The sequence below is a fragment of the Hyaena hyaena genome, unplaced genomic scaffold, assembly GCF_003009895.1.
Source record: "Hyaena hyaena isolate Hyena2069 unplaced genomic scaffold, ASM300989v1 scaffold_296, whole genome shotgun sequence".
In the NCBI taxonomy this organism is placed as follows: Eukaryota; Metazoa; Chordata; class Mammalia; order Carnivora; family Hyaenidae; genus Hyaena; species Hyaena hyaena.
In genome coordinates this window covers 1,578,266-1,602,917 of record NW_024080931.1, presented here as the reverse complement: position 1 = coordinate 1,602,917, position 24,652 = coordinate 1,578,266, and the positions used below count along the sequence as shown (strand labels likewise).

The 24,652-nt window shown below is 65.2% G+C and overlaps 2 protein-coding genes across 6 annotated transcripts; both read left to right on the top strand.

The window, feature by feature from the left end:
* Positions 1-1,691: 1,691 nt before the first annotated feature.
* On the top strand, positions 1,692-19,981 carry FZR1 (fizzy and cell division cycle 20 related 1). Of its 5 annotated transcripts, none has more exons than XM_039247568.1 (15): positions 1,692-1,873; positions 2,116-2,236; positions 12,260-12,382; positions 13,452-13,577; positions 13,665-13,728; positions 13,826-13,953; positions 14,412-14,494; positions 14,848-15,031; positions 15,563-15,628; positions 16,172-16,274; positions 16,373-16,557; positions 16,694-16,927; positions 17,450-17,554; positions 18,033-18,134; positions 18,458-19,981. In XM_039247568.1, exons 3-15 carry the CDS (start codon positions 12,314-12,316, stop codon positions 18,497-18,499), a joined length of 1,491 nt encoding a protein of 496 aa, XP_039103499.1. In that variant the 5' UTR covers positions 1,692-1,873; positions 2,116-2,236; positions 12,260-12,313; the 3' UTR covers positions 18,500-19,981. The 5 variants fall into 5 exon arrangements, with proteins under 5 accessions (XP_039103499.1, XP_039103500.1, XP_039103502.1 ...); XM_039247569.1 differs by having other exon boundaries at positions 2,116-2,250; XM_039247571.1 differs by lacking the exon at positions 2,116-2,236 and having other exon boundaries at positions 18,033-18,125.
* Positions 19,982-21,721: 1,740 nt separating this feature from the next.
* CUNH19orf71 (chromosome unknown C19orf71 homolog) lies at positions 21,722-24,636 on the top strand. The gene is made up of 4 exons (XM_039247538.1): positions 21,722-22,001; positions 23,763-24,001; positions 24,084-24,191; positions 24,281-24,636. Exons 1-4 carry the CDS (start codon positions 21,910-21,912, stop codon positions 24,454-24,456), a joined length of 615 nt encoding a protein of 204 aa, XP_039103469.1. The 5' UTR covers positions 21,722-21,909; the 3' UTR covers positions 24,457-24,636.
* Positions 24,637-24,652: the final 16 nt, after the last annotated feature.

Below are 24,652 nucleotides of genomic sequence, written 5' to 3'. Positions count from 1 at the left end.
TAAATATTTTTAACATATGAATTAATAAAATACATTAAAATTAACTACACTGGTTTCTTTTGTCTTTTGATTTTAACTTATTTAAGTAGGCTTCATGCCCGGCGCAGAGCCCAACGCGGGGCTTGAACTCACGACCTTCAGATCGAGACCTGAGATCAAGAGTCGGATGCTTACCCGACCGAGCCACCCAGGTGCCCCTCTTTGTATTTCTTTCATGTGGCTACTAGATAATTTAAAATTACATATGTGGCTCATGTTATGTTTCTATCAGATGACGCTGCTCTAGAACCTATGGTGTTTGCAGAATTCACTGAAATCAGTTATTGTATGACATGTATAATTTCATACCAAATGAATAGAAATCCTGTACCATGGTATGTCCCCCGCCCCCAAATCTTTGCCCAAATGTCCCTGATCACTGGGTTGGAGACTATAATCTTTCATCCCCCTTTCCTTCTTTTGTTATTCTCCATACTTCAGCTCAGGCAGACAGGATTTTTTAAAAAAATTATAAATGAATTTGATGAGTACTGAGTCTTTCCTTTTTTTTAAGCTTATTTATTTATGAGAGCGTGTGAGTAAGCAGGGGAGGGGCAGAAAGAGAGGGAGAGAGGGGACCCCAAGCAGGTTCCACCCTATCAAGGCAGAGCCCAAAGCGGGGCTCAATCTCACGACCTGAGCCGAAACCGAGTCAGATGCTTAACCAAGTTAGCCACCCAGATGTGCTGGCAGACACGTCTTTTTTTTTTTTTTTTAATGTATATAACAGCTTTATTGAGATACAACTCACATACTATAAAATTTGTGTATCATTCATTGAATTTCAGTATATTCAGAGTCGTGCGACCATCAATCACATCAATTTTAGAACATTCCATCACCCCAGCAAGAAAATTCCTATGCCTTCCTTGCCCCCATCTCCCGGCAACCACCAATTTCCTTTCTGTCCCTGTGGATTTGCCTGGACATTGTGGGCACTTCATGCAAACGGAATACGACGATACAGTACAATGGCCTTTATGTCCAGCTGCTGTCACCGATCATCGCGCTACCGCCGGGGAGCACCGGCGCCTCACTCCTTTTCACGGCCAACAACACGTCATGATGTAGATACACCACATTTTGTCTTTCATGAGCCTGCTGGCCATTCACCTGTTTTCTTTGTCGAATGTCCGCCTGCCCCTTTGCCCGTGTTGGGGCACAGATTTTTCTGACCCGAGAGCACTGTCGGAGCGCAATAAATGTTGGCCACTGAATGGACGTCTTCCCGCAGGCAGGGGGTGTCGCGTCCTACCTGCACTTACCACGCAGGGTGACTGCTTCACGCGGTGCGGGTCGGCCCTCGCGTGCCCGCGCCTGCGACCGTCCCCTACCAAGAGCCACGTCCTAATCGAGGCAGAGCCCTTCCCCCGGTTCCGTCGCCACCGGCTCCGCGGGGTCGCGGGCGCCCCTGGCGGCTCCGGTCGCCCGTGGCAACGCGCGGCTCCCCGCTTCCTGTATTGATTCGAATCACGGGCTACGTCACGTCCTCCCGAGATGCCCGACGCGCGCAGGCGCAGCCGCGCGGGGTAGGAGGGGCGTGGCGCGTCCCAGGCGCGAGGCCCGGGCGCGCGGGGGCGTGGCGGGGCGTGGCGGCGGCACGCAGCGCGCCGGCGCGGGGGCGTGGCCGGCCACGGGAGCGCGCGCGGCGGAGGAGGGCTCCGGGAGGCCGCGGAACAGCGACCGCCGCCATATTAAGAAGAGCGCGGAGCCCGGGGTCCCGTCGGCGGCGGCCGCGGCCGGACCAGTGGAGCTGCGGGCGGCAGAGCCCGGCGCGGCACGGCGCCAGGAGAGGCGGGGTCGGCGGAGCCAACGGGCGACCGGAGCGAGCCAGGTGAGGCGGCCGGGGTCTGGGGACCCGCCCCCTGGGCCCGAGCCGAGACCCCCCGAGCCGGGCGGGGCCCGGCGGCGGCGCGGGCCTACCCCGGGTCCCCCGGCACCGCGCCGGCGGCCGGGGCTGCGGCCCCCGCGCTCCGGGCCCCCTCCAGGAGTCGCCCAGACCCCCTGAACGCCGCCCCCCGTGCCCAGCTAGGCCCGCGGTGACCTCAGCATCTCTCTCCCGTCTTCACCCCCCAGATCCGCCCTGCGTGACCGCCCCAGACTGAGCCACCTGCGACCCGAGACCTGTCCCCCCGCAGTCGGCGTCCGGGGTCCGCTTGTAAAACAGGGGGTCGAGCTCTGTCCCCTCAAAGCGGAGGTTCGTCCCCGAAAGTAGCCATTGACCGTCTCTGGGCTGTCAGAGCCGCTTCCTGCAAACGGGGACCAGCCCAGCCCACTCCCTGCCCAGGTCTCAGCTGACCCCCGTAGCTGTCACGACCCACCCCGGCTCCAACCGGGCCCCTCCCCCCACCCTGGGAAAATACACGCCGAGCCGTGCGGACCCTGAAACCAGTAGACGGAGGTGTGGGGACCCCGTCGTGCTGGGCGCCCCTTGCCCCTCGGTTCGGGCCCACGGACGCTCTCAGGCGGAAGTGCCCCGGTGCCCCCAGCCCTCCCAGACGCCGGCTCTCGGTCCGGGCCCCGACCCACCACAACTCGAGCCGACCTGTGTCTGCCCAGCTGCGTCCCGCCCCCCGGGGGCCCCGAGTGTGGAATGTTTGCCCCCATCAGGGCCGTTTTCCCCTGCCCCAAATTGCCGACCCCCCCACCCCCGCCCACTGGTCCCGCAGCGTCCAGCTCCCTCCCCCCCCCCCAGCCCAAGCCTGAGACCCTCCGCTGGGTGGCTGTGCAGCCCAGACCCGCCCCGTTCTGTCCCCGGGGAATCCTCCCCTCTTTCAGGCGCCTGTCGGGCTGCGAACTAGTCCCCCTCCTACCCTTCACCCTGTCCACAGAGTGACGGCCTCACGCCTCCTGCTGGTGAGGCTGCGCCCCCTTCCCCTCCCTCAGTTTCTTACTGTGCCTGGAATGAGGGTGATTTACCCAACGAGAGACCGTCCATCACCGCATTCACAGCTGCGCCTGCCTCTTACCCCGAATTGGGGACACGTGAAAGGGCGCTGGACATGAAGGGGGTTGGGTGGTCCCTCCTGGAGGGGGCGGGGCATTTGCACCCTGGGAGCGGATGAGATCCTCTGGGGACAGTCCCCGGAGTGGTGCGTTGGCCCCTAGGTCGCACCCTGGCCTATTCATGGTGCAGAGCTCTGGTGGGTCGCCTTGGCCCCTGGTGCCGGGGGCGCCTTCCGTGTGGGCAGCCACGGCCTGCGTGCCTGCTGAGCCTCAGAGTGCAGCGGGGGCGCTGAGGTTCGGTGGGGCTGGTGAGGACGTGGGCCCTCCCCCTCTGGTCTTGGGACACCTCGTGGTTCACGGGACAGCCAGCTCGTTGGGTGGTGGGCTGCGCCCGGGGAGTTAGCTGTGCCCGTTTTGCCCCCGTGACTGTCCCCCCCCGGGCACACCTCTGCCTCTGTACCCCAGCCGGTGGTGGCTGTTTGGGGCTAGGGGAGAAGTGCTGAGTCTTCAGAAGCTGGCCGTCTAAGCAGGAGCTCTCCCCCCACTGATAGCACCGCGGGCTTGAGTGGTGCTGGGGGTTGGGGGGGGCGGGGGGAGCTGCCCAGGGGCCCCGTGCCCTGCAGAGCCAGGAGGGACTACTTGGTGGCCCTCCTTCAGCCCGGCAGCTTCCTGCCCTCCAGGTTCCGACCCGCCACTGGCTGCGGTGGCCTCTGCCTTGTCAAGCCCGCCGTCACCTGTGGGCCATCTCTTGCTGCCTCTGCCCGGGGTTTGGTGCTGGCAGAGCTGCCGCGGACAGTGGGTGGTTTGGAGCGGGCGCGTCTGACGGCCCCTCCTTCAGAGGCCAAGCTCCTTCTCTTGTGGCATTGACCTTCTGGATGGGGACATTTGTGTCCCCAACAGCTGTGCATCCTGTGTCCTTGGCAGGTGACCTCTTTCCCCTCACTTGATACCGAGGCGGGGGCTTTGTGCCATGTGGCCCTCAAGCGCTGTGCCCAGTAAATGCACCCGCCCCAATAGAGGAGTGACCCCACTGTCCCCTGCTTCCTACGCCGGCCCTTCAGGGAGCAGCCTCCTTTTTGTTTATTTGCTTAACCTTTGTTGGTAATCCATCTATTCGCTTCCAGTTCCGTCTCCACGTGAGTTTCTGATGTAGTTTAGTGGTTCTCGGCTGTGTATCCATCAGCAGGTGGGTTCCAGAACATTCTCATCGCTCCAAACAAACCCTCTTCCCATCAGCTATGCGACCCATGCCCTGTCCAGCCCCTGCGCCCACCACCCCACTTTGTGTCAGGATGGGACACGTGGACTCACACACGCGTGGCCTCTCGTGTCTGGCTCCCTCCCTGAGCATCGTGTGTTCAGGGTCCGTCTGCGAGGCGGTGGATGTGGACGCCGTGCTCCTGCTCGCGGCCGAGGGACGTGCTGTGGGGGGGGGACACGTCACATTTGTGCACCAGCTGCCGGGCGCTTGGTGGTTTCCACCTCTGGCGCCGGTTCGGGTCGAGCTGCTGGAGCAGGTGTGCCGGTGCTCATGTGGAGACCGTTCTTTCTGATCGGAACTGAGGGGCGTCTGCGCCGTGGGAGTGTTCTTGGTGACACGTCCCCACGCACTGCCGGTGCCCGAGGCCCCGGGGGTCCAGCCCCACACGGCCAGCACCGCCGCCGCGTCCTGGGCGTCCACCGGCACCTGGGTGAGTTAGCGCAGAGGACGGCACTGTGTCCTCGCACCTTTCCCTCCCCCAGTGTTGCTGGAGCCCCTCGCGTCGGTGCCGCTACCAGGACAGGGCAGGCACCGCCCGGTCCCCTGGTCCCCATGAGGCCCAGCCCGCCCCGGAGCCCTGTCCCCTGGCCTTCCCCAGCGCTGTCCTCACACCCGGTCTCCCCAGACCTCTGTGCGGCTCTTAAAGCAGCAGACCCTTCCAGACCCTCATGTGTGTTTGCACCTGCTCTTCCCAGATCGCGCCCAGGAACCACTGACTTGTGCGGGAAGCGTCAGGTTGTGTTTGCACAGAATCCAGCGATGAAGGGGAATAAGGAGAGGCTGCTGGGTAGGAAGTGGGGTCGGGGGTGACCTGTGTCTGCGCCTGCCGCTCACCCAGAGCTGCAGCGCAAGAGGAAGGTCCGTGCTGGCCTCCTGAGCCCCGACGGAGGCCTCTCTCCCCGCTAAGGACTCGCCCAAGCCGGGGTTCTCCGCGGGGGGCAGCGCCACGCCACGGGTGCTCTGCATGGGGTGGGGGGCGGGGGCAGCAGCCCCTGCGGTGGCCGGGGCGGCAGCCGGGAGGCTTCACCTGCGACACGTTCTGAGGCCTAGAGCAGCAGGACTCGCCTGGGGAGCCAGCGGTGTGGCCCAGGTCACAGGGTCCGAGGGGAGAGCCTCTGGTCTAGAAGGCCACGTCCCCTAGCCCGTCAGTGCAGGGCTGCCTGCAGAGTGGGGAGCGCACCTGTGCGCATGGATGCCGGGATGTGCTGCTCAGGGGCCCCCGCCTCCAGGCCTCCCCGGAAAGAAGTCGCCTTTCGTGGTGCCTCGCATCAGCCCCAAAGGGAGGCTCCCCGTGTCCCCATCTCCCCATTTCCCCATCTCCCCATTTCCCCATCGTGTACGTTGGGCTTGGCCCCTTTTTGATCCCAGCTCCCCTGGGCTTTGTCTTTGCTGCAGTGAGAAGTGAGGGGCCGCCAGCCCATTGTGTTCCCTCTGCGGGCGGGATCGCGCTTTTCAGAGGCCCTGTCCTGTGTCCTGTATCCCGGGCCGTGTCTGGAGACCACGCCAGCCCTCCCGCCACGCAGCCCCGTGTCTTTTTTTTTTTTTTCCTTCAGTGTTTATTTTTGAGAGAGAGACAGAGCATGAGCAGGGGAGGGGCAGAGAGCGAGGGAGACAGAATCAGAAGCAGTTCCAGGCGCCGAGCTGTCAGCACAGAGCCTGACTCGGGGCTCGAACCCACGGACTGTGGGATCATGTCCGAAGTCATGTCGTTTAACTGACTGAGCCAGCCAGGTGCCCACAGCCCCACGTCTTTTACTGATGAGTTTTCCCTTCTTTTGGGGGAAGACTCATTCTTCTCACCTGCAGCCTCAAGGAAGGGGCCCCACCTGGCCTCCCGGCAGCAGCTGCAGCCAGGAGCATCTCCCCCCCCCCAGCCGTTCGGCCCACACAAGCTGCGGGTGGAGGAACAGGAAGCAGGCGGTCCCCGATGTGCTGTGCACCTGTCACTGAGCCTGTGGGATCAGCCGCCCCTTCCCGGCATCTCCTCCGGGGCAGGCACCCCACTAGTTACTTCAGAGTCCCGCCCGTGTCAGAGCCCCAAAGGCGACATTACCGTTAACCCGCTTCACAGAGAAGTTACTGGGCTAGTAAGAGTGGGAGCCAGGACTCAAAGCCAGGTGTGTCCCTCTCTGAAGCCCCCCTTTTTCTGGGGTTCCTTTCTAGGGCTGTGTGGTATTTGGGTTTGCTGTAGCGGGGGAGGGGGTCCGAGCTGCCTGAGCTGAGGCAGGAGTTGCGGAGCCAGAGACTCCCACATGAGCAGAAAATTAGACAAGTCCCCCTTCTAGTGGGGTCTTTCTCATGTGCTATTTCCCTGGCCCCTTAGAGAATGGCTGAGACCAGTATATCTGGGCCCTGAGCCCCCTGTGGGACCCTCTCCTCTTTCTCAGGGGGAAGCTCCGGTAGCCGGGTGGCCTGGGAGCGTCAGGAACCCCCGCCCCCCGATCTCCTGCCACCTCTGCATCTCTCAGACAGGTGCCTGTTCCTCTGGAGGTTTCAGGGGCCCCACAAGAGGCTGTGCCCCATAGTGACTGTTCTTGGGGAGCCCCCAGATCGATCAGCATATTCCCACCTGGAGGGTGGTTCCCACTAGAACGGAGTAGCAGAGACTCACACGTGATGGGATGCCCCCCTCCGGAGCAGGCCTTTGAGGTGGCCGGCTTGCCCGGGTGTGGCACCTGGGGATCCCCTCACGGCGGGGGGGGCGTCATGATCCGAGCAGCCATGGGCAAGTGGGGCGAGCGTGGGTGCCGGAGCCAGACCTGCTCAGGTAGGAGCCCAGCCCGCCAACCGCCACAGCTTCCTGCTCTGTGAAGTGGGGGTGAGGTCACACGCGGGGACACAGCGAAGTACGAGGCCTCGCGTGGCGCCGGCCCACTGCTGTCCTCCCACGGGGCCGGGAGCAGCGCCCCTTCACCGAGGACCCCGTGGTGCCCACGTACACATGGCAGAGTGGGCGTTCGTGGGCTCCCCTGTGCCCCGTGGGGACGGCCAGTGCCGCCGGACCTCTGCTGTCTGGCTTCCCCTCCAGAAGCTGGGTCCCCTTCACCCAGACAGCCGTGCCAGAGGACGCAGAGGTGGGGTGGGGGGCGTGTGGTCGTCACCAGGGAGAGGCTCCAGGGAAAACCCATTTTTATAGGTAGTCCCGCGCAGGCTGGGGTCACCCTCGGGATACTGAGTCACGGCAGCCCTGTTGTGGGGGTGTTTCCTTTCCCCTTGGTTCCCGAGGAGCCGTACAGCGTCCGAGTGCAGGTGAGACCAGGTTTTCAAGACGAGCCAGGTCTTGAAGGATGTGAGATTTGGCCGGTGCTCTGTCTGGGGGCCTGGGGCTCGGCATGAACTCGGGAGGGGGGCGTGGTGGGGACCCTGCCGTGCCCAGGCCTGGAGAAGAGGCCGTCTGGTTTACATGCCCTCCTGTGGTGCCCTCCACAGCCGCACCCCTGCTGGTAGGGGCCTCGGAGACGATTGCAGGTGCCTCGTGCTGCGTCATACGTCCTTGCTAACACCGGGCCTGGCCCGTGTGTCCCGTCGTGTCCCTCATCCGCTAGCCTCCCTGGCCTGACCCCAGAGCAGGTTTGGCCCTCGGCACTGCGACTGTTCTTTGGGGGCATCCTGGGCATGGAGGGCAACTAGGCAGCACCTCCAGCCCCCACCTACTCAGTGCCAGGAGCTGCCTGGTCGTGACAGTTGTGACACACACCCGTGTCCCCAGACACTACCCAGTCTGAGAGCCCCTGGTCATACCTGGGGTGCGTCACCTCGCTGAGTGCCTGGTGAGCGGAAGCCGCGCCACAGGGCCGGGTGAGGCCAGGGGCTGCAGGTGGGCGCCACGGGCCACACGTGCTCCGGCACTGCCCATGCGGACGTACTTGCTCTCGGGGGCCCGGCTGGGTGAGGAGCTATATGCAGGGGGGGCGGGCGACTCCTGACCCTCGCGCTAGCTGTGCGGGAACCTCACTGTCCCATCAGATGATTAGGTGGCGTCTCTGTCCTGGAAGAGCAGGCTGGGAGGGCAGAAGCTGGTCCAAGGCCATGGGAGAAGATGCCCCCTTCTGAAGGGTTGGGTTGGTGGGTGGGCGAGTCCCTTGGTGACAGAACCCTGTGGAGGGGACAGTGGCAGCAAGGGACCGGGGGCTCTGGCCCCCTTCACCTGACATGACACAAGCCTACCCAGTCAGCAGGGCGGCTTGGTGGGGCGTGGAACCCGCCGTGGCCTGCGGACGGTCTGGGCACACTGCACGCTGACGCTTTGTTAGGAAATTCTCAAATCTAGGGCAAGGGCTGCCGAATGTTCGGTGCACCGCCAGCCATTCCCCCCTCACACGCCCCCCACGCCTCCGTTCTCAGGTGATGCAGGATCCAAGAAATACGGGACCCGGCGAGGGAAACCGGGCTCCTTCCTCTCCTGTCCCCCACCCCCAGCGCCCCTCCCGAGAGCAGACCTGTGCTGCTAGCGCGTCCCTGCCTTCCAGAAGTAGCGCATGGGCACGGTGCTACGCTCCTGTGCGGGGGTCTCGGCGGCTCTGGACCCCCCTCCTGCCACCCTTCGCCCCCTCTCCCAGCGGGGACCTGCTCTCACATGCGGCGCTGTCTTCGTAGTTGTGGTTTTGCACACACAGCCCAGAGTTCCTTTGGGGGAATTCTTAGAAGTAGAGAGAGTGCGTCAGAAAGGATGTTCCTTTTAAATTTGGGAAGCAGCTGCCAAATTGCCTTCCTTAGAAGTCGGGTTTCAGCTCCTGCCAAGGAGCCTGAGTGCCTGTCTTCGTAGCGGGAGTGGCCAGGAGCCGGGCTGAGGCTGGGGACCCCCGTCCACACTGGGGTTGCCACCTCCCAGCCGCACGCGAGGGTGGGCGTCTCGGAGGCCGTGCCCCCCCCCCACGTCAGTGTCTCCGTGGGTGGCAGGTGTTTTTCTCGCTTGTGTTTTTGTTTTTTGAGAGCGAGACAGAGCAAGAGGGAGAAGGGCAGAGAGGCGCGGGGAGAAGCCCAAGCAGGTTCCGCACTGTCGGTGCGGAGCCTGAACCACAGGACCACGACCCGAGCCGAAGTCAAGAATCAGATGCTTAACCGCCTGAGCCTGCAGGTGTCCCTGTGTCGTTTTTCTAAATAAAACCGTTAGTGGTGTGTCTTCCCTCGCAGACGCTTTTAGTTTCGCCTGAACTGTTGGGGACCCTGCTGTCTGTGAAACAGACCAGCCGGGCTGGGGAGCCTCCCCGGGGCATCGGCGCCATGGCCTTGGTCTCTGATTCGGGGGTCGGTTTCCGTTGGAAGTGAGCCCATCAAGGCTGAGGGGGTTAGATTGCCGTAGCCCACAGCGTGACCACGGCCCGTGTTGAGGCCCCTCGTTCCCCCAGAGCCCCACTGGCCCTGAGCAGCCCTGCTTGTGGAGAGTGGGGGAGGGGCGGCCATGAGCCTGTGGACTGAGTGCACCCTTGGGGACTGTCCTCCAATGGAATCTGCGGCCCGGACGGAAGCTTGTTGGGCCACGCTGCCCCGGGAGCGTCACTGTGCCGAGGGTGCTCGCTGGGGTTCACCCTGGGTCAGCCCAGCGGGTGGACTTGGAGCCGGGCTGGAAGGTGTCCCCCCCGCCCCAAGAAGTGAGGGAGGCTTGAGGCACATGGCCATCTCCCGCTGCCGGGCTCTGCTCTGTGACAGATGGGCTGGGCTGGGGACCTCTCCTGGGACACGCAGGGGGAGGGGGTCGGTCCCACAGGCTAACCCGAGATGCGGGGTGGGGGGGCTTAGCCCCACTTTGCTCACAAAACAGGAGGCCCGCTGTGTGGCCCCATGGGGACGACGGAGTTCAGAGGAGCCCCAGGCCCAGCGGAGGGAGGACACAGGAGCCCCTGTCCGTGCCCCCACGTGACCCTGCGGTGCCGCTGGCCCTTACTCAGCCTTCATGGGCACGAGGTGGGGGTGCGGGCACACCTGTCATGAGGCCGTGTGCCCGGGAACGTGGGATCAAACGTGCGTGGGGCGGGGCACACCGTGGTGACAGTGGCCACGCGCCTGTGCCTCTGGGTCTAGCCCCGTGGGCTTGGCTCTGGCCGAGTGTCCGTCAGGCTCTGGGCCTGGGCCACGTCAGGCCGGCTCTGTGTCCCGTAATCGCAGGTGAGGTGGAGGACTCGGGCTCGTGGTGGTCCTTCAGCCATGTGCTGTCTGCGGTCTCCACCACAGGCCCAGGGGCCCGGCAGAGAGGCCGTCCGGGGCCGTGGAAGATGGGACTTGGGCAGATCAGCCTGAATGCATCCTCGCGTGGCCACGTACCCGGGCTGCTTCCCTCCCAGGTGGCACTGAGCTCGTGCTTTGCTCAGGAGTCTCTCTTTCAAGAGGGCAAATGTCCTCTTTAGTCTTCTCTCTGTCTCTGTGGACAGGACGCCTCTAGGGACCCCCTGTGGGTGAGGTCACGCAGGATGTGTCTGTCTGGATTCTGTCACTGCACACGGTGTCCTCTGGGTCTGTCCAGGAGGTGGCAGGTGGCGGGACATCTTTCCTTCCTGAGGCCCAGTCACCTTCCGTTGTGTGGCCGGGCTGCATGCGGTTAATCCATTCACTCAACCTGTCGTGGACACTCGGGACTCTTTCTGTCCTCCGCGGGTATGAGTGACACCGGCTGCAACTTGAGAGGACGGGTTTCTGTGCCCCGGGCGTCCCCTCCTCCTGGCGGCCCCTGGGGTGAGGGGGCTACTGGACCCCATGGCTGTGTGCGCACACGCGTGTGTGCGCGTGTGACTTCTCAGGAGCCCATGGGGTTGGGGAAGGGAAGTCGGTGTTTCACAGGGACAGAGTCTCAGCTTGGAGGCATGGAAAGTTCTGGAGACAGATGATGGGGGTGGCCACACCACTCTGTGTGTTTGAAGGCGCTGAGCTGTGCGCTTAGAGATGTTCAAGGTAATGCGGCCCGTGTGAGGCATTTTTTACCACAATTTTTTTTCTAAGGCAAAGGTTGACTTCTCAGGAGCGCCACATCTCCAAGTTCACATCTCGTCCTTTTTGGCCGGACTTCAGCTTCTTGGTATCTGGCCTGTCATGAACCTGGGCTCCAGCCAGAGCGGCAGGGAGTGGGGGCAGGCACTGATGTCCCGCCCCACAGGGAAGAGCATCCTCTCGGGGGGCCCACTCGCTCCCCCTTGTGCTGGAAGGCGCACAGCCCTTTCCTGCCTCCATGCGCTTTGCCTTCTAGAACATTCTTCTGCCTCCCCCTTCTCCTTTTCAGAGGAGCCTTCCAAGCTGGGCTGAGCCCAGTGGGAGGTGGGTGTGAGCTCTACAAATTCCCAGGGAGCAGAGTGGAGCTGCCGAACCCCATCCCGCACGCACAGGTGTCGGCAGCTTGAGGACTGTGGTCCTACCCCCAGGCCTCAGCACGGGCTTCTTGGGGGCCCGGGGTGGGGGCGCAGTCGCTTAAGCATCCAACTCTCGGTTTTGGCTCCGGCCATGATCTCACCGTTCGTGAGCTCAAGCCCTGCGTCAGGCTTTGTGCTGATAGCATGGAGCCTGTTTGAGATTCTCTTCCTCTCTCCCTCTCTCCCTCCCTCTCTCTCTCTCTCAGCCCCTCCCATTGTGAGTGTGTTCACATTCTCTCTCTCTCTCTCTCTCTCTCTCTCTCGATAAATTTAAAAAAGGACACAGGCTCCCTCCTTCAAGAGGGAATCCACGCTGGGACCACTGGGACCCTTGCCCAACCCCCCCCCCACCTCAAGGTTGGATGTAGTCCGAGGGCGGCTTGTGGCTCTGGAGAGTCTGAGGGCAGGAAGGCAACGTGACGGGGTGCATGGATTGGAGGGGTGGACGGAGGCCGAGGGCCCTGGCAGAAGGTCCTTCAGAAAGCGGCCCTGGTCCCCTCCCTGTCACGTCTGCCTGTGGCTTCCCCAGCCTATGGGGTGTCCCCGGCCCCCCACCCTGGCTCCTGGGAAGGAGCGGGGGGGACTTGGCCATCACCGTGGAGTTTCCTGTGGTCGCTGGGCAGTGGAGGGGGCTGCTGACCACGGGCACTAACCCCTCCTGCCCTTCCTGCCCCAGGCTGACCTGAGCCGGCTGACCTTGGCCGGTGGGCCACGCCCGCCCTGCGTCACCATGGACCAGGACTATGAGCGGCGCCTCCTCCGGCAGATCGTCGTTCAGAACGAGAACACAATGCCCTGCGTGAGTACCGGGTGCCCTGCCCCAGCAAGCGGGGGTAGGTCAGCCTCCTGAGTGCAGGGGTGCTGGGCTGGTAAGAAGCATGTCCTCCCCCGGGCCTCTTGCTCAGCAGTGGCTCGGCCACACGCCACAGAGGCCTTCCTTGGGCCTCCTGCCGCGGGGCCACAGGGACCATCAGCTCCCAGGCCGCTGCTTCCAGTTTCCAGACAAGGAGCTGAAGGGCCCAGGGTCTCAGACCTGTGGGCGGGCCTGACCCGGCAGGGCCGTGGTGGCGGCTTGAGGTGGCCCTGTCCTCATCTGCGGAGCTCGGCAGAGTTTGAGGAGGCCTCCTGCCTGGACCCCCCCCCCCTCCCTGCAGCCACGCTGTCATCCTGGGGGCCCCGTTGGGGAGGCGGTGTGGCAGGCAGGCCTTGGCTTCCCGTCCCCTCCCCTGTGTGTCAGAGTCTCTGACACTCAGGGCACCAGGCGTGGATTTGGGGCCCATCCCACCCTGGCGGCCTCATCTTAACCGGATCACGCCTGCAAAGGTGGTGTCCAATGAGGTCCTGTCCCAGGTGCTGGGGCGGGGGGGGGAGGTGCAGCCCCTAGCAGATCCCTTAGAGAGAACGGACCCCCCCTGGGCTGGTTTTCTGGGAGCAGTGCCCCCCCATCCACGCGCCAGCTCCGGGGAGGGAGCCGTGCATCTGCGGGAGACTGTCCTTGCCTGATGGAGACGGGGCCCGCGGGGCAGCAGGGTCTCCTGCCCATCTGGGGTGGCTTAGATGTCAGCAAAGCCCTGTTATGGGCGCCTGTGCTCTGGGGCTCTGCCGTTCTCCAGCGGGTCGCCTCCCCGGCTCGGGGGACAAAGTGAGGCCCCACATGGGCGCTGCCAGCAGCGTTCGGCTCACTCGTCAAAACGCTTCACTTCTGCTGTCCGTGTTTCTAAAACGGATCCGCCGGTTCAGCGGCCAGAGGACAAGTGCAAAGAGGGGGGATGGGTCTGGCCTCAGGGTCTGAGAGGGGAGGCCGGGCTCGGCATTTCCATACTGGGGGGCTCTGAGGCACCAACCACCCCCCCACACCGTCATTCCAGGTCGCGGAGATGCGGCGAACCCTGACGCCCGCCAACTCCCCCGTGTCCTCCCCCAGCAAGCACGGGGACCGCTTCATCCCCTCGAGAGCCGGCGCCAATTGGAGCGTGAACTTCCATAGGATCAATGTGAGGGGCCGCCCAGGGGCCGGGGGGGGGGGGGTGTGGGCAGGTGGCCCCAGCTGACCCTGCCCCCTTTCTGCCCCTCGCCCTCAGGAGAATGAGAAGTCTCCCAGCCAAAATCGGAAAGCCAAGGACGCCACATCAGACAATGGCAAAGGTCAGGGGTCACGCGCCGTCCAGCCCCTCGCCCCTCTGCCCCCATGCAGCCCTCCCACCCCCCTAGACCCCCGCCTCACAGAGCCTGCCGCCTGCAGACGGCCTGGCCTACTCCGCCCTGCTGAAGAACGAGCTGCTGGGAGCCGGCATCGAGAAGGTGCAGGACCCGCAGACGGAAGACCGCAGGCTGCAGCCGTCCACGCCCGAGAAGAAGGGCCTGTTCACGGTGAGCCGCTCTCCCTGCCGGCACGCCCTCCTCCGGGCTGCCCGGCTTGACTTGGCTCCCGCGGCCCGTGCTCGTCCTCGGAGCCGCCGAACCCCAGGCCTCGACCCGGGCCTTTGCTCTCCTGGTGCCCCGAAGGCACGTGTCGGGTGCACGGTCCTGGGGCCGGGGCAGCCACAGGGCAGCGTCGGGAAGAGCCCGGCTTGGGTCCGCCAGGAGGCTGGTGGCCGTGGGTGGGGGAGGCCGGCACCGGGCGGTCGCCGTCCAGAGGAGGCCTCAGGTTTGAGCCTCGATTTGCTTCTCTGGATCCCTGGGACCCAGGCCATGTGTCTAGCCCGAGCTCCTCCCCCTGCACCCTGGCCTGGCCACCAGCAGCATGGGACTCCAAGGCCTCGGGCGTGAGGTCCCCGGGCGGGGGGCTGCGGCTCTGCTCAGCCGGTGTCCCCGTCCCCTGCCTGCAGTATTCCCTCAGCACCAAGCGCTCCAGCCCCGACGACGGCAACGATGTGTCTCCCTACTCCTTGTCCCCCGTCAGCAACAAGAGGTGAGTCTGGGGGCCGCGGCGGGCGGGCAGGCGGCACCTGGGAGTCTTGGTTAGTCCCAGCACTGTGCGCAGGGCACAGAGGTGGCTCGGGGACCTTCCTCAGTGGGGACCCACTGCAGGCTCTGTGGCGTGGAGCCCAGACAGGGGAGTCGAGGCGGGCTCCCCAGAGGAGGTGGCGGGCAGAGGGCATGGTGTGGCTGTCAGAGCTCAAGGCGGCCAGACGGCCCGCGGTCACCACCCACAGCTGTGGGGTCACGTGGGTGGCAGGAGGCGGGGCAGGATGAGCAAGAGACCAGGAGGGGGAGCCCATAGGTCACACCAACAGCACTCCGCGTGGTGGGCTCTCCCCACAGCCAGAAGCTACTGCGGTCGCCGCGGAAACCCACCCGCAAGATCTCCAAGATCCCCTTCAAGGTCCTGGACGCGCCAGAGCTGCAGGACGACTTCTACCTGAACCTGGTGGACTGGTCGTCCCTCAACGTGCTCAGCGTGGGGCTGGGGACCTGCGTGTACCTGTGGAGCGCCTGCACCAGCCAGGTGGCTCCCGCGAGCAAGCGCCTGGGGGTCGGGGGCCTCCGGGACCGGGTAGCACCCTGCTGCACCCCCTGCGGCCTCCCCTCGGTGTGCACGCTGGCCCGGGCCCCTCCCTGCCATGGGCCTCAGCCTCTGCTCGTGTCGGCTGGAGGGGACAGCTGTCCAGGCCTGGCCTGGGGATCGCCCTGAGGGCCACCTCCTTGGTGGCAGTCGTCAGCACCCACCCCGCTAGTAAATCTGTCAGGAGCTGCCGGGGTTCGAGGCCTGCTCTTGGCGGTGGGCAGGTTCCATGGGGACAAGCGAAGGCCCTCAGGGGGAGGGCCACGGCGGGGAGGGGCACCCGCGCTCCGGCCCCAGCTCTGTGTGGTCAGGCGTCCCCATGGTGCTGTGTCCCCTCCTGGCCCGCCGCCCCTAGGCACCCTGGCCACGTTGCCCTGGTGTTCGTACGCCATGAACGGGTGCTTGGGTGGGGGGACGGGCGCGCCGACAGGTGGGTGTGTGCGTGTGCACACTGACCGCTTCCCGTTTCCCCAGGTGACCCGGCTCTGCGACCTTTCAGTGGAAGGGGACTCAGTGACCTCCGTGGGCTGGTCTGAACGGGTCAGTGTGTGGGCCCCATCCTCAGGCCAGGCAGGGTCGGCACAGGGGAGATGTGACCCAGTCTTGCTGGCAGGGGCCCGCCCCAGGGTTGAGGGGCCCGCCCCAGGGTTGAGGGACCCGCCCCAGGGTTGAGGGACCCGCCCCAGGGTTGAGGGACCCTCGGGGACCCAGAGGAGCCGGCAGCCGGCCTGGAGGTCACTTGTCTAGGCTCCAGGAGTTCCATCTGCACCCCTGCCTGTTCCCAACCTGTAAAGATGGTCACAGTGGCCCCGGGTCAGGCTAGGTCCCCTGCACAGCCCTCCCCGCCCCCATAGCTGGCGCCGCAGCCGCAGGGGGAAACGCACAGAGGTACAGCGTGTGTGTCCCACTGGATTTTGACAAGCTGGTATGCTCCTGTGACCGCTCCCCCAGAAAGTCCCAAGGCAGGGTGTCCTTTCAGGTCAGAGACCTGTAAAGAAAGGGCCCCAAGGCCCTGCAGTGAGGGGGGGGCGGTGCCTGTGCCCAGGCCTGACGCCTGCCCCTCCTCCGTGTGCTCGGTTCTAGGGGACCTTGGTGGCCGTTGGCACGCACAAGGGCTTTGTGCAGATCTGGGATGCAGCCGCGGGAAAGAAGCTGTCCACGCTGGAAGGCCACACGGCCCGCGTTGGTGAGGAGCCACTGCATCCGGGGGGGGCGGGGGGGGGGAAATGGGCATGGTTCCCTGGGGGCCGGGCCTCAGCCTCGCTCCCCTTGCCTGGCCTCCAGGGGCGTTGGCCTGGAACGCTGACCAGCTGTCCTCCGGGAGCCGGGACCGCATGATCCTGCAGAGGGACATCCGGACCCCGCCCCTGCAGTCGGAGCGGCGGCTGCAGGGCCACCGGCAGGAGGTGTGCGGGCTCAAGTGGTCCACGGACCACCAGCTTCTCGCCTCGGGGGGCAACGACAACAAGGTAGGCGCCGGGGCCCTCGCCATCCTGGCCTCGGCTCCGAGTGGGGGCCACCGGGCTCAGAGTGGGGGCCACCGAGCTCTTCCGGGGGCGGGGGGGGAGGGGCTGTGCTCGGGGCCTCACGGCCACTGCCCCGCAGCTGCTGGTCTGGAACCACTCGAGCCTGAGTCCCGTGCAGCAGTACACGGAGCACCTGGCGGCCGTCAAGGCCATTGCCTGGTCCCCGCACCAGCACGGGCTGCTGGCGTCCGGCGGTGGCACGGCCGACCGCTGCATCCGCTTCTGGAACACGCTGACAGGGCAGCCACTGCAGTGCATCGACACGGGCTCCCAGGTGTGCAACCTTGCCTGGTCCAAGCACGCCAACGAGCTGGTGAGTGCGGGCACGGGGCTGCCTCCTCCCTAGACGGCCTTTGGGGCCCCTCCATGGAGAGCCGGGGGCAGAGGAGCCCGGGCGTGCGGGCAGGAGGTGTGGGCCAGGAGCTCGGGCCCGGCGGGGGCTTCCCGTGGGCCCTGAGGTTTAGCCAGACCCCCAGCGCCCCCATCCCCCACCCCTCGCCCCCCTCGCCCCCCTCGCCCCCCTCGCCCCCCTCGCCCCCCTCATCTTGTGAACCAGATGTGCCTGGAGGTGCCCGTCCTTGACCCAGGCACCCACGCACCCACGCCCAGCGCTCACCTGAGAGGCTCCCAGGGCCGTGGGACATTGTGCATCCGACTCAGCCCCGTCACCAGTCAGAGCACAGGGAGCACAGGCTGTCACCTGTGGCCTCTGTACCTTGCTTGTTTGGCGAGTCTGAGATGCAGGCTCGGGTGTCCTGGCATCAGAGAGCTGTCCTCTGAGCCCTGGGCCGGAGAAGGGGGGCCTGGGTTCCGACGGTGTCCTCTGCACCCCCAGGTGAGCACACACGGCTACTCGCAGAACCAGATCCTGGTGTGGAAGTACCCGTCCCTGACCCAGGTGGCAAAGCTGACCGGGCACTCGTACAGGGTCCTGTACCTGGTGAGCCCGCCCCGCCCCCGCTGCTGGGAGAAGTGCCCCTGACGGTACCCCACCCGGTGCCCCGGACACACAGTGTGCAGCCCTGGGTTGGGGCCCCCGGCCTGGGCGCGCAGGCGTCTGCAAAGGCGTTTGTGTTCCTGCACCCAGCCGGCCGTCTGCAGACGCACACGGTGGGAAACCTTGGTGGATCAGGGTCTGGGCACACGGGGGACCCCTGAGCTTCTCCCCGCACCACTGTTTGCCTAGTGTCGGAGAAAGGAGCTCCATCTCCAGATGTGCTCGTTTTTTTTCTTTCCAGAAAAAAATGTTTTGTGCTTAAACCGGCATTCTCTTTGTGCCGTCGGGGGGGGGGTTCCCCATGTTTCACAAGCGCGCCCTGGCCCTCCCCACCCCAGCCAGCGTTCCGCACTGCAGGTCTGTCCATGTGGGGGGCTGCCTGTGGGCCATATGGACAGTGGGGGTTCGTCTCCTTCCACAGGCCATGTCCCCCGATGGAGAGGCCATTGTCACTGGTGCTGGGGATGAAACCCTGAGGTTCTGGAACGTCTTTAGCAAAACCCGTTCGACAAAGGTAAAGTGGGTCGGTATCAGTGCCAGCTGCTCCCCCACGCGCGTCCCCCCAGCCTGTCCGGGGGCCCTCCCGCCGCCCCCAGACCCTGTTGGCCCTCATCTCCCCGGGAGGCTCCTGCGGGATGCCCGCAGCCGCCCCTCTGCTGCGTCGCCACACACACACCCCACCCCCGCCACGCGGCACGAGGCGCTCAGAGCCCAGCCGCCCCACGCACCTCAGGGTGCTGGCGAAGGTGCCTGCGCAGGCTCCTGTGGCCCCAGGCCTCCTGTCCCCCCCCCCCCCCCCCGGGGTGGAACTTCCTTGGCTCAGTGGCCCCTCCGTGTGCCCCGCAGGAGTCCGTGTCCGTGCTCAACCTCTTCACACGGATCCGGTAAACCCCCGGGCCTCGCTGTCCGCGTCAGAAGAGCACCGTCCCTCCTCGACGTGCACGGACCCTCCCCTCTCGCACACGGTCCCCAGAGGACGCAGCCAGGGGGGCGGGGAGTCGGGCTTGGAGAGACCCCGAAGATTCTCATTAAAGCCTGATTGCGAACCCTGGCGGCCGGTGTTTGGGGCAGGGGCGTGGCCGGGCGCCAGCAGGACAGGGGACCCGGCGGGACCACCTGTTCGGCCGCTCTGCTCGGAGCTCGACAGACGCTTCCTGGGACCCAGCCTGCTTCTGTCCATCACCGCGTTGTCGTCGTCGGACCTGCATGCCCTTCCCAGAAGCACGTGCTCGCCGCCGCCGCCCTTGCCTGCAGGACACACGTCCGGACGCCAGGCCGGTCAGCTGGGGCTGCACGGACAGCTGAGGTCGGCCCGAGGGTCAGAGGGACACGTCCAGGCGTCTCTGCAGCCAGCTCTGCGGCGCGGGGCGCAGCGTCCGGGGCAGGCTCTGCGCCCAAGAAGGCCGTCACCAGTGGACTTGCTGTTTGAGGAAGACGAGTCAGGTCCATTTGTTGTGTTGTGCCCACCCTAGCCCTCCACTGTCTTTGTCACTGATGGGTCGCAGCCCAGCCTTCTCCCCAGGCAGGACTTAGGCTCTTACAGCTTGCTGGGCAGCCAGTCGGGGGGACCCAAGGGCTGCATGGACCTTGAGGGCTCAGTCCTCCTCCCCACACCCCCAGGCCACCCCGGGGGTCTTGTCCGTCTGCTACATTGGCCGTGGGGCAGCCGGGGGAGCAGACACCGCGAGGGCCTCCTGAGGGTCCCCACCCAATTCCTGGTCCTCTGCTCTGTCCGCAGCTGCCCGTGGGCCCGTCCTCTCCTGCCCAGGGAGGAAAGAGGGCCTGGATGTGGCCCCAGGACCTGAACAGCAGTCCCCTCCCCCTCCGCAGATTGGCGGGGGGTGGAGGGGAGGGGGCTGTGTGCCAGGCGGAGCAGGTCTGGGCTGGGGGAGCCGCACAGATGCCCTCAGGTCCCGGTGGCCTTGCCTCCCTTCCACAGGCTGTGTGTGCACGTGTATATATGTACTCGTGGCTTTTGTTCGGATTTGCGTGTGTGTTTCTGTAGATGGGTCCCAGGATAGTTTAAGGGTGGTGGGGGAGGAGCAGAGCTGAGCCACTCCCGTGGGGATGTCCGGCTCCCCGTCAGCTGAGCCTGCCTGGCTCAGGGAAGGGACGGGCCAGGGACAGTGTACATAGATGTGTGTTTTCGTTGGTCAAGTTCTTATTTTTGTTTGTTTTTCTAAGAAAACCCTGACTCTGTCATGCTGTCGCCTTGGGCAGCTGCCCGCCAGAGCCCAGGGGCCGCCTGGGAGCCGGGACGGGTGGGGGGTGCCCGGTGCGGCCTGCGGGACTCGAGGGCGGGGGCCGAGCGCGTCCTGTTTCTTGTCCACTGCAGCATCGTTGTCATTAAACTGGTTGTGGGTTCACGCACAGCTGGGGCTGCCTGTCCGTCTCTCTGGTCACGTGCCCAGGGCCGCAGGTCCACCCAAATATCACAAACGGGCACAGACGACTCGCCCTGGGCGAGCTGGCTGTTCACGGCCCTGAATTCATGGTCCCCGGGGCAGAGGACACGGGTGTAGGCAGCCCGCGGGGGGGAAGAGGCACCCCCTCCTGGTTGCCGTTGGGAGAAAGGAGAGGAGCCGGAGGCCGTGGTCTGTGCCTGCATGGAGGGAAGGAGGGAGGGAGGGAGGGAGGGAGGGGCAGAGGAACAGAGCAGCACCGTGGGACTGGCGGTGCAGCGCCCACACGACAGCTCTGGGGTGGGGCACGTGCCTGGGTCACCTCCACCTGGCAGGTGGGGAAACTGAGGCGAGTGCAGAACGTCACCCACCCAGGGTCTCGTGCGGCGGGTGGGGGAGGGGGAAGGGCGGGGATGCCTGGCGAGATTTGTTTGCCCATCCTCGATCCTCAGATGTAGCTTTTTCGATTACAGGGAAGGGATTTAGTAGTGGTGGTGGATGAGGTGCGGGGGGCGGGGGGCTGCTGCAGGCGAGGACGGGGGCTGCCAGTGAGGGAGGCATCAGGAGCGGGGGCAGAGGACTCCGCAGGGACTGTGGAAGAGAAAGACCTGGAAGTGGCAGAGGGCAGCAGGAGGTCTTGGGGCCGGAGCGGGGGCAGGACCGGGCAGGTCAGGAGGCCCCAGGGGTCTCAGAGGGAAGGGTGAGCCCCCCTGCAGCCAGCACAGCACCCAGGCCCCTCCCTCTGGGTGAGGAGCCCCATCTGGGGCCGTGGGGTCTGGGGCCGTGGGGACGGGAGAGAGCAGACCATGGGCTGTGGCAAGAGTGGGGTGGAGCAGTGAGAAGCCCATGTGGCCATGACTCGGCCTTGGAAAATGTCACCTTTGAACCCAAGGCCTGGTAGGAGCGTGGTGTTTGATCAAGGTCACGGAGAGCAGGGGGCACCCAGGTGGAGCTGGTGCTCAGGGCAGAGGGCACAGTCCCCCCACAGGCTCTGGAGCAGATGGGAGGACGTGCGGGGCTACGGGAGGTGGGAGCCCAGGGTGTGCGCCGGGGCACTGAGGCCGGAGGAGGCGGGGGCGAGGGGCAGGTGGAGCCTGGAGGGTTCGTTACGTTGGCAGCAGCAGTGGTGGTAAAAGGCGCGCTGTGTACAGCTGACCATCTCGGAGCGTTTATCAGTGACTTAGTACATTCACGTGGTTGTGCTGCTACCGTGTTAGTTCCAGAACATTCCATCACCCCAAAAGGAAACCCGTCCCCATCAGCTGTCACTCCCTGTCCCCTCCCCAGCCCCCGGCCCCCACAAACCCCCTTCCTGTCTGTGGATGTGCTTGTTCTGGACGTTTCACATAAACGGAATCACACCCCGTGTGGCCTCTCATGTCTGGTTCCCTCCCTGAGCATCATGTGTTCAGGGTCCGTCCGCGGGGCGGCGGGTGTGGGCGCCTCGCTGCTGCTTACGGCCTAGGGACGTGTGCATGCATGGAGCACCATGGTCTGTGTCTGTCGTGCCGTTGAGGACGGGGCACCGAGCTGTGCACACACGTGTGAGGGTCTCACTCTGAGGGAGTCAGAAGCAGAGGGACAGGGTGGGGGGTGAAGAGGAGGGGCTGGGAATGTGGGGGCCCAGAGAGGAGGGGGGGGCCCAGAGGTGGGGGGTCCCAGAGGTGGGGGGCTGGGTTTAGGGCTGCCACTTCACTCATGGCCCAACCCCCAAGGCTTGTGCCTGCCCTTTGCCTGGTCCTCCCCCTCCTGGCAGCCCTCAGCTGGCTGGGAGGGAGCTGTCTGGACAGGGGCCAGTGCTGGCCAGTACCGTTGCCGGGACACCAAGGTGGCCTTTGTTGCTGTCAACAATGGCCCCACAGGCCTTCTGGGAGCCCTGGGGACCCAGAGGCAGACATGCAGACCCTGTGGTTGCAGCGACAGGAGGCTGCCAGGCCCTATGTCCCCCAGGGGACCCTGGAAGTGGCCTTCCCAGCACCTCTTTACAGGTGAGTGCGCGCCTCGCCTGGGATTGGGTTTGGTTTCTTTTCAATGTCATTGATTTTTGAGTAAAGGCATGCTGGTGCTGTTCCCCCCCCCCTCCCCCGCTGCCCCCATCTCCTCTCCCCTTCCTACCCTGGCTCCTCCCCCCATCTCCTCTCTCCCCTTCCTACCCCAGCTGCCCTTCATCTCCTCCTCCCTCCCCCCATCCTACCCTGGCTCCTCCCCCATTCCCCCCCCCCCCAGAGCAGGGAACATGTGGGAACCACAGGTCGGAGGCGCACGCGCAGCAGGCAGACCTAGCCGGGCGTCTCTAGGAGTTTCCTGCAGCTGCTCTGCCAAAACCAGGGGCTTAGACAATAGATGAATACCCCCCATACCCGCTGTTCTGGAAACCAGAAGTCCAGCTCCAAGGGGTTAGTGGGGCTGGTCCCTTCAGGGCCTGAGGGAGACTCTGTGCCACCCCTTCTCGTGCCTTCCTGGCAGTCCTTGGCACCCCTCGAGGACGCGCCACCCCAATCTCTGCCCTTTCGTCACATAGCCTTCGCCGTGTCCAACCCCCTCCTCCCAAGGACACCAGGCGCTCCCCCAGGGCTCCCCCCCCCCCCCACGGCCTCAGCTTTACAGTTGTGTCTGCTGAGACGCCTTTTCCAAATAGGGTTCTGTTCCCAGATTGCAGGGGGGTGTGGGTGACCCGGAGGAGGGCTGGGAACTGCACCAGAAAGGGGGACTGTGCGTGTGGCTTTAGGGACACAGCGCGTGACACAGCGTGAGGGGGCGGGTCCCCGGGTGTGTGCACAGGGCCAGCAAGGGCCAGCGCCCGCGCCCGCGCTGCAGGGGGGAGGCGGGGGCCAGGCGCTCGCACGCTGTCCTGTGAGGTGGCAGGAAGGCTCCGTGCTTTAGACCCAGGAGGCCTCCATCTGAGTTCTCGAGCTACACCGGGCACCCTTCACTTGTTTGTTAAATTGACGGATGCTTGATGTGAACATACGTGTCATTACTTTAGACCATTTTCGTGGCATTTTACAAATCACACACGTCTTACGGTTCAGACAAGTTTGTTTCAGAGGGTAGGGCGCGCAAGATGGTCTGGAAACCCCCTCGGGGGAGCGGCAAACCCCGTCTGTCGGTTTCCTGCGCCAGATGTTCCAGAACCTATCAGGTCAATCCCTCTTCGGGAGACACGGGGGTTCTGTGATCGGATGAACTGGAGCCGCGTGCAGGCGCGGGGAGGAGCCTGCCGGGGGCGGCCCGGAGGTCAGAGCCCCTGCTCCTGCCGCGTAGGAATGGCCATCGAGGCCTCTGCTCAGTTTGGCAGCTTTGGGGTGTTTTCTTCTGCTTTTACTGTTAACTGCGCCACGCTGAGGCTGTTTCTTACACCACCCTCTGCTACCCCAGGGCCTTTGTGCGTCCATCTAGCTCGGTGCTGCGGCCTCCTTAGAGAAGCCGTCCAAATGCCCAGCCCTGGACAGGCTCTGGCCCCAGAGGCCTCCCGGAGCAGGAGCCCCCCCCCCGACGCCACCCCGCATCCCCAGGGGACGGACGAGGGGAGCTGAAACAGGACAAGGCTTAGTGAGGGCTCTGGACGCTAGAGGGGAGGGGCCACGAAGGGCCGGCCTCCCGCTCTGCATGCCCAGGGTGGGGGTGGGGCCCAGGCCCAGGCCCCCTCCACGCTGGCCACACGTGGTGGAGGGCAGAAAGGCCCATTCCAGAGGGGCCGGAGGGCGGGGGTGGTCGCGGGCTCAGCCTCTCTCCCCTTCCCCCCTCAGCGATGACTACCTGTCCCTGGAGGGGCCCCGCTGGACACCGGCCATCAAGCAGGCAACGCGCTGGAAGTACACGCCCCTGGGGCGCGACGCGGCCGGCCAGCTGGGGTACACGGGCCTGACCAACGTGGACCCCCGCGAAACCTGGTACATGCTCCCGCGGGCCCCGGACAGCCCCTACCGCGAGGCCCACGCCCGCTGGCACGGCTGCCACGGCCACCGGGAGCGAAGCCTGCCAGCTGGTGAGTGCTGGGCCCTGGCGAGGCCGGGCCACTCGCCGGGGGAGGCCGAGGCCGGCGCTGACCTCCTCCCCTGCCCCTGCAGCCTACGCCCAGCGCCTCCGGGAGACGGCCTGGTACGACCCCGTCATGCCTGTGGAGCACAGGGCGCCCGCGGTGTGGAAAGACAGAGCCATCCAGGGCAGGGAGTACGGTGAGGGCCGGGGGCTCAGGGACACGAAGCTGCCCCGGGGCCGGACAGCCGGGGACGGGAGGTGACCTGGGTGTCCCCTGCCCCCGCAGTGGTCGACAGGCACCGACACGGCATGGAGCCACCGTGGCGGTCGGACCACGTGCCATACCTGTCGGTGCCACAGCGGCCGCGCCACACTGCCCAGGACTTCCGGCGCTGGAGCCTGGAGGCCTACTGCCCCTCCACCGGCCAGCGGGCCCCGCCCGCACCCCTGCCCACGCGCTGAGAAAGGCCCTGCCACCGCACGCCCCTCCCCACCATGTCTCTCTCCACTTCCGGAGCCCTGGGTGGCCAGACAGCCAGATAAAGGGAGCTACTGAGACCCTGGTGACCAAAACTCTGGGACCGAGGCAGACAGTCGGGGGAGGGGCGCCAGCTGTCCCCTCCCCTCCCTGGGCTCCAGGCACATAGCTGAGGCCATA

What these genes read in the sequence shown, in the direction of transcription:
- FZR1 (XM_039247567.1), top strand. Translation starts at nt 12,314, where the DNA reads ATGGACCAGGACTATGAGCGGCGCCTCCTCCGGCAGATCGTCGTTCAG. An exon ending in CACATCAGACAATGGCAAAG is followed by an intron (nt 13,729 to 13,825) that starts GTCAGGGGTCAC and finishes TGCCGCCTGCAG; the next exon opens with ACGGCCTGGCCTACTCCGCC. An exon ending in GTTCGACAAAGGTAAAGTGG is followed by an intron (nt 18,135 to 18,457) that starts GTCGGTATCAGT and finishes TGTGCCCCGCAG; the next exon opens with GAGTCCGTGTCCGTGCTCAA.
- CUNH19orf71 (XM_039247538.1), top strand. Translation starts at nt 21,910, where the DNA reads ATGCAGACCCTGTGGTTGCAGCGACAGGAGGCTGCCAGGCCCTATGTC. An exon ending in TTCCCAGCACCTCTTTACAG is followed by an intron (nt 22,002 to 23,762) that starts GTGAGTGCGCGC and finishes TTCCCCCCTCAG; the next exon opens with CGATGACTACCTGTCCCTGG. An exon ending in GGAGCGAAGCCTGCCAGCTG is followed by an intron (nt 24,002 to 24,083) that starts GTGAGTGCTGGG and finishes CTGCCCCTGCAG; the next exon opens with CCTACGCCCAGCGCCTCCGG.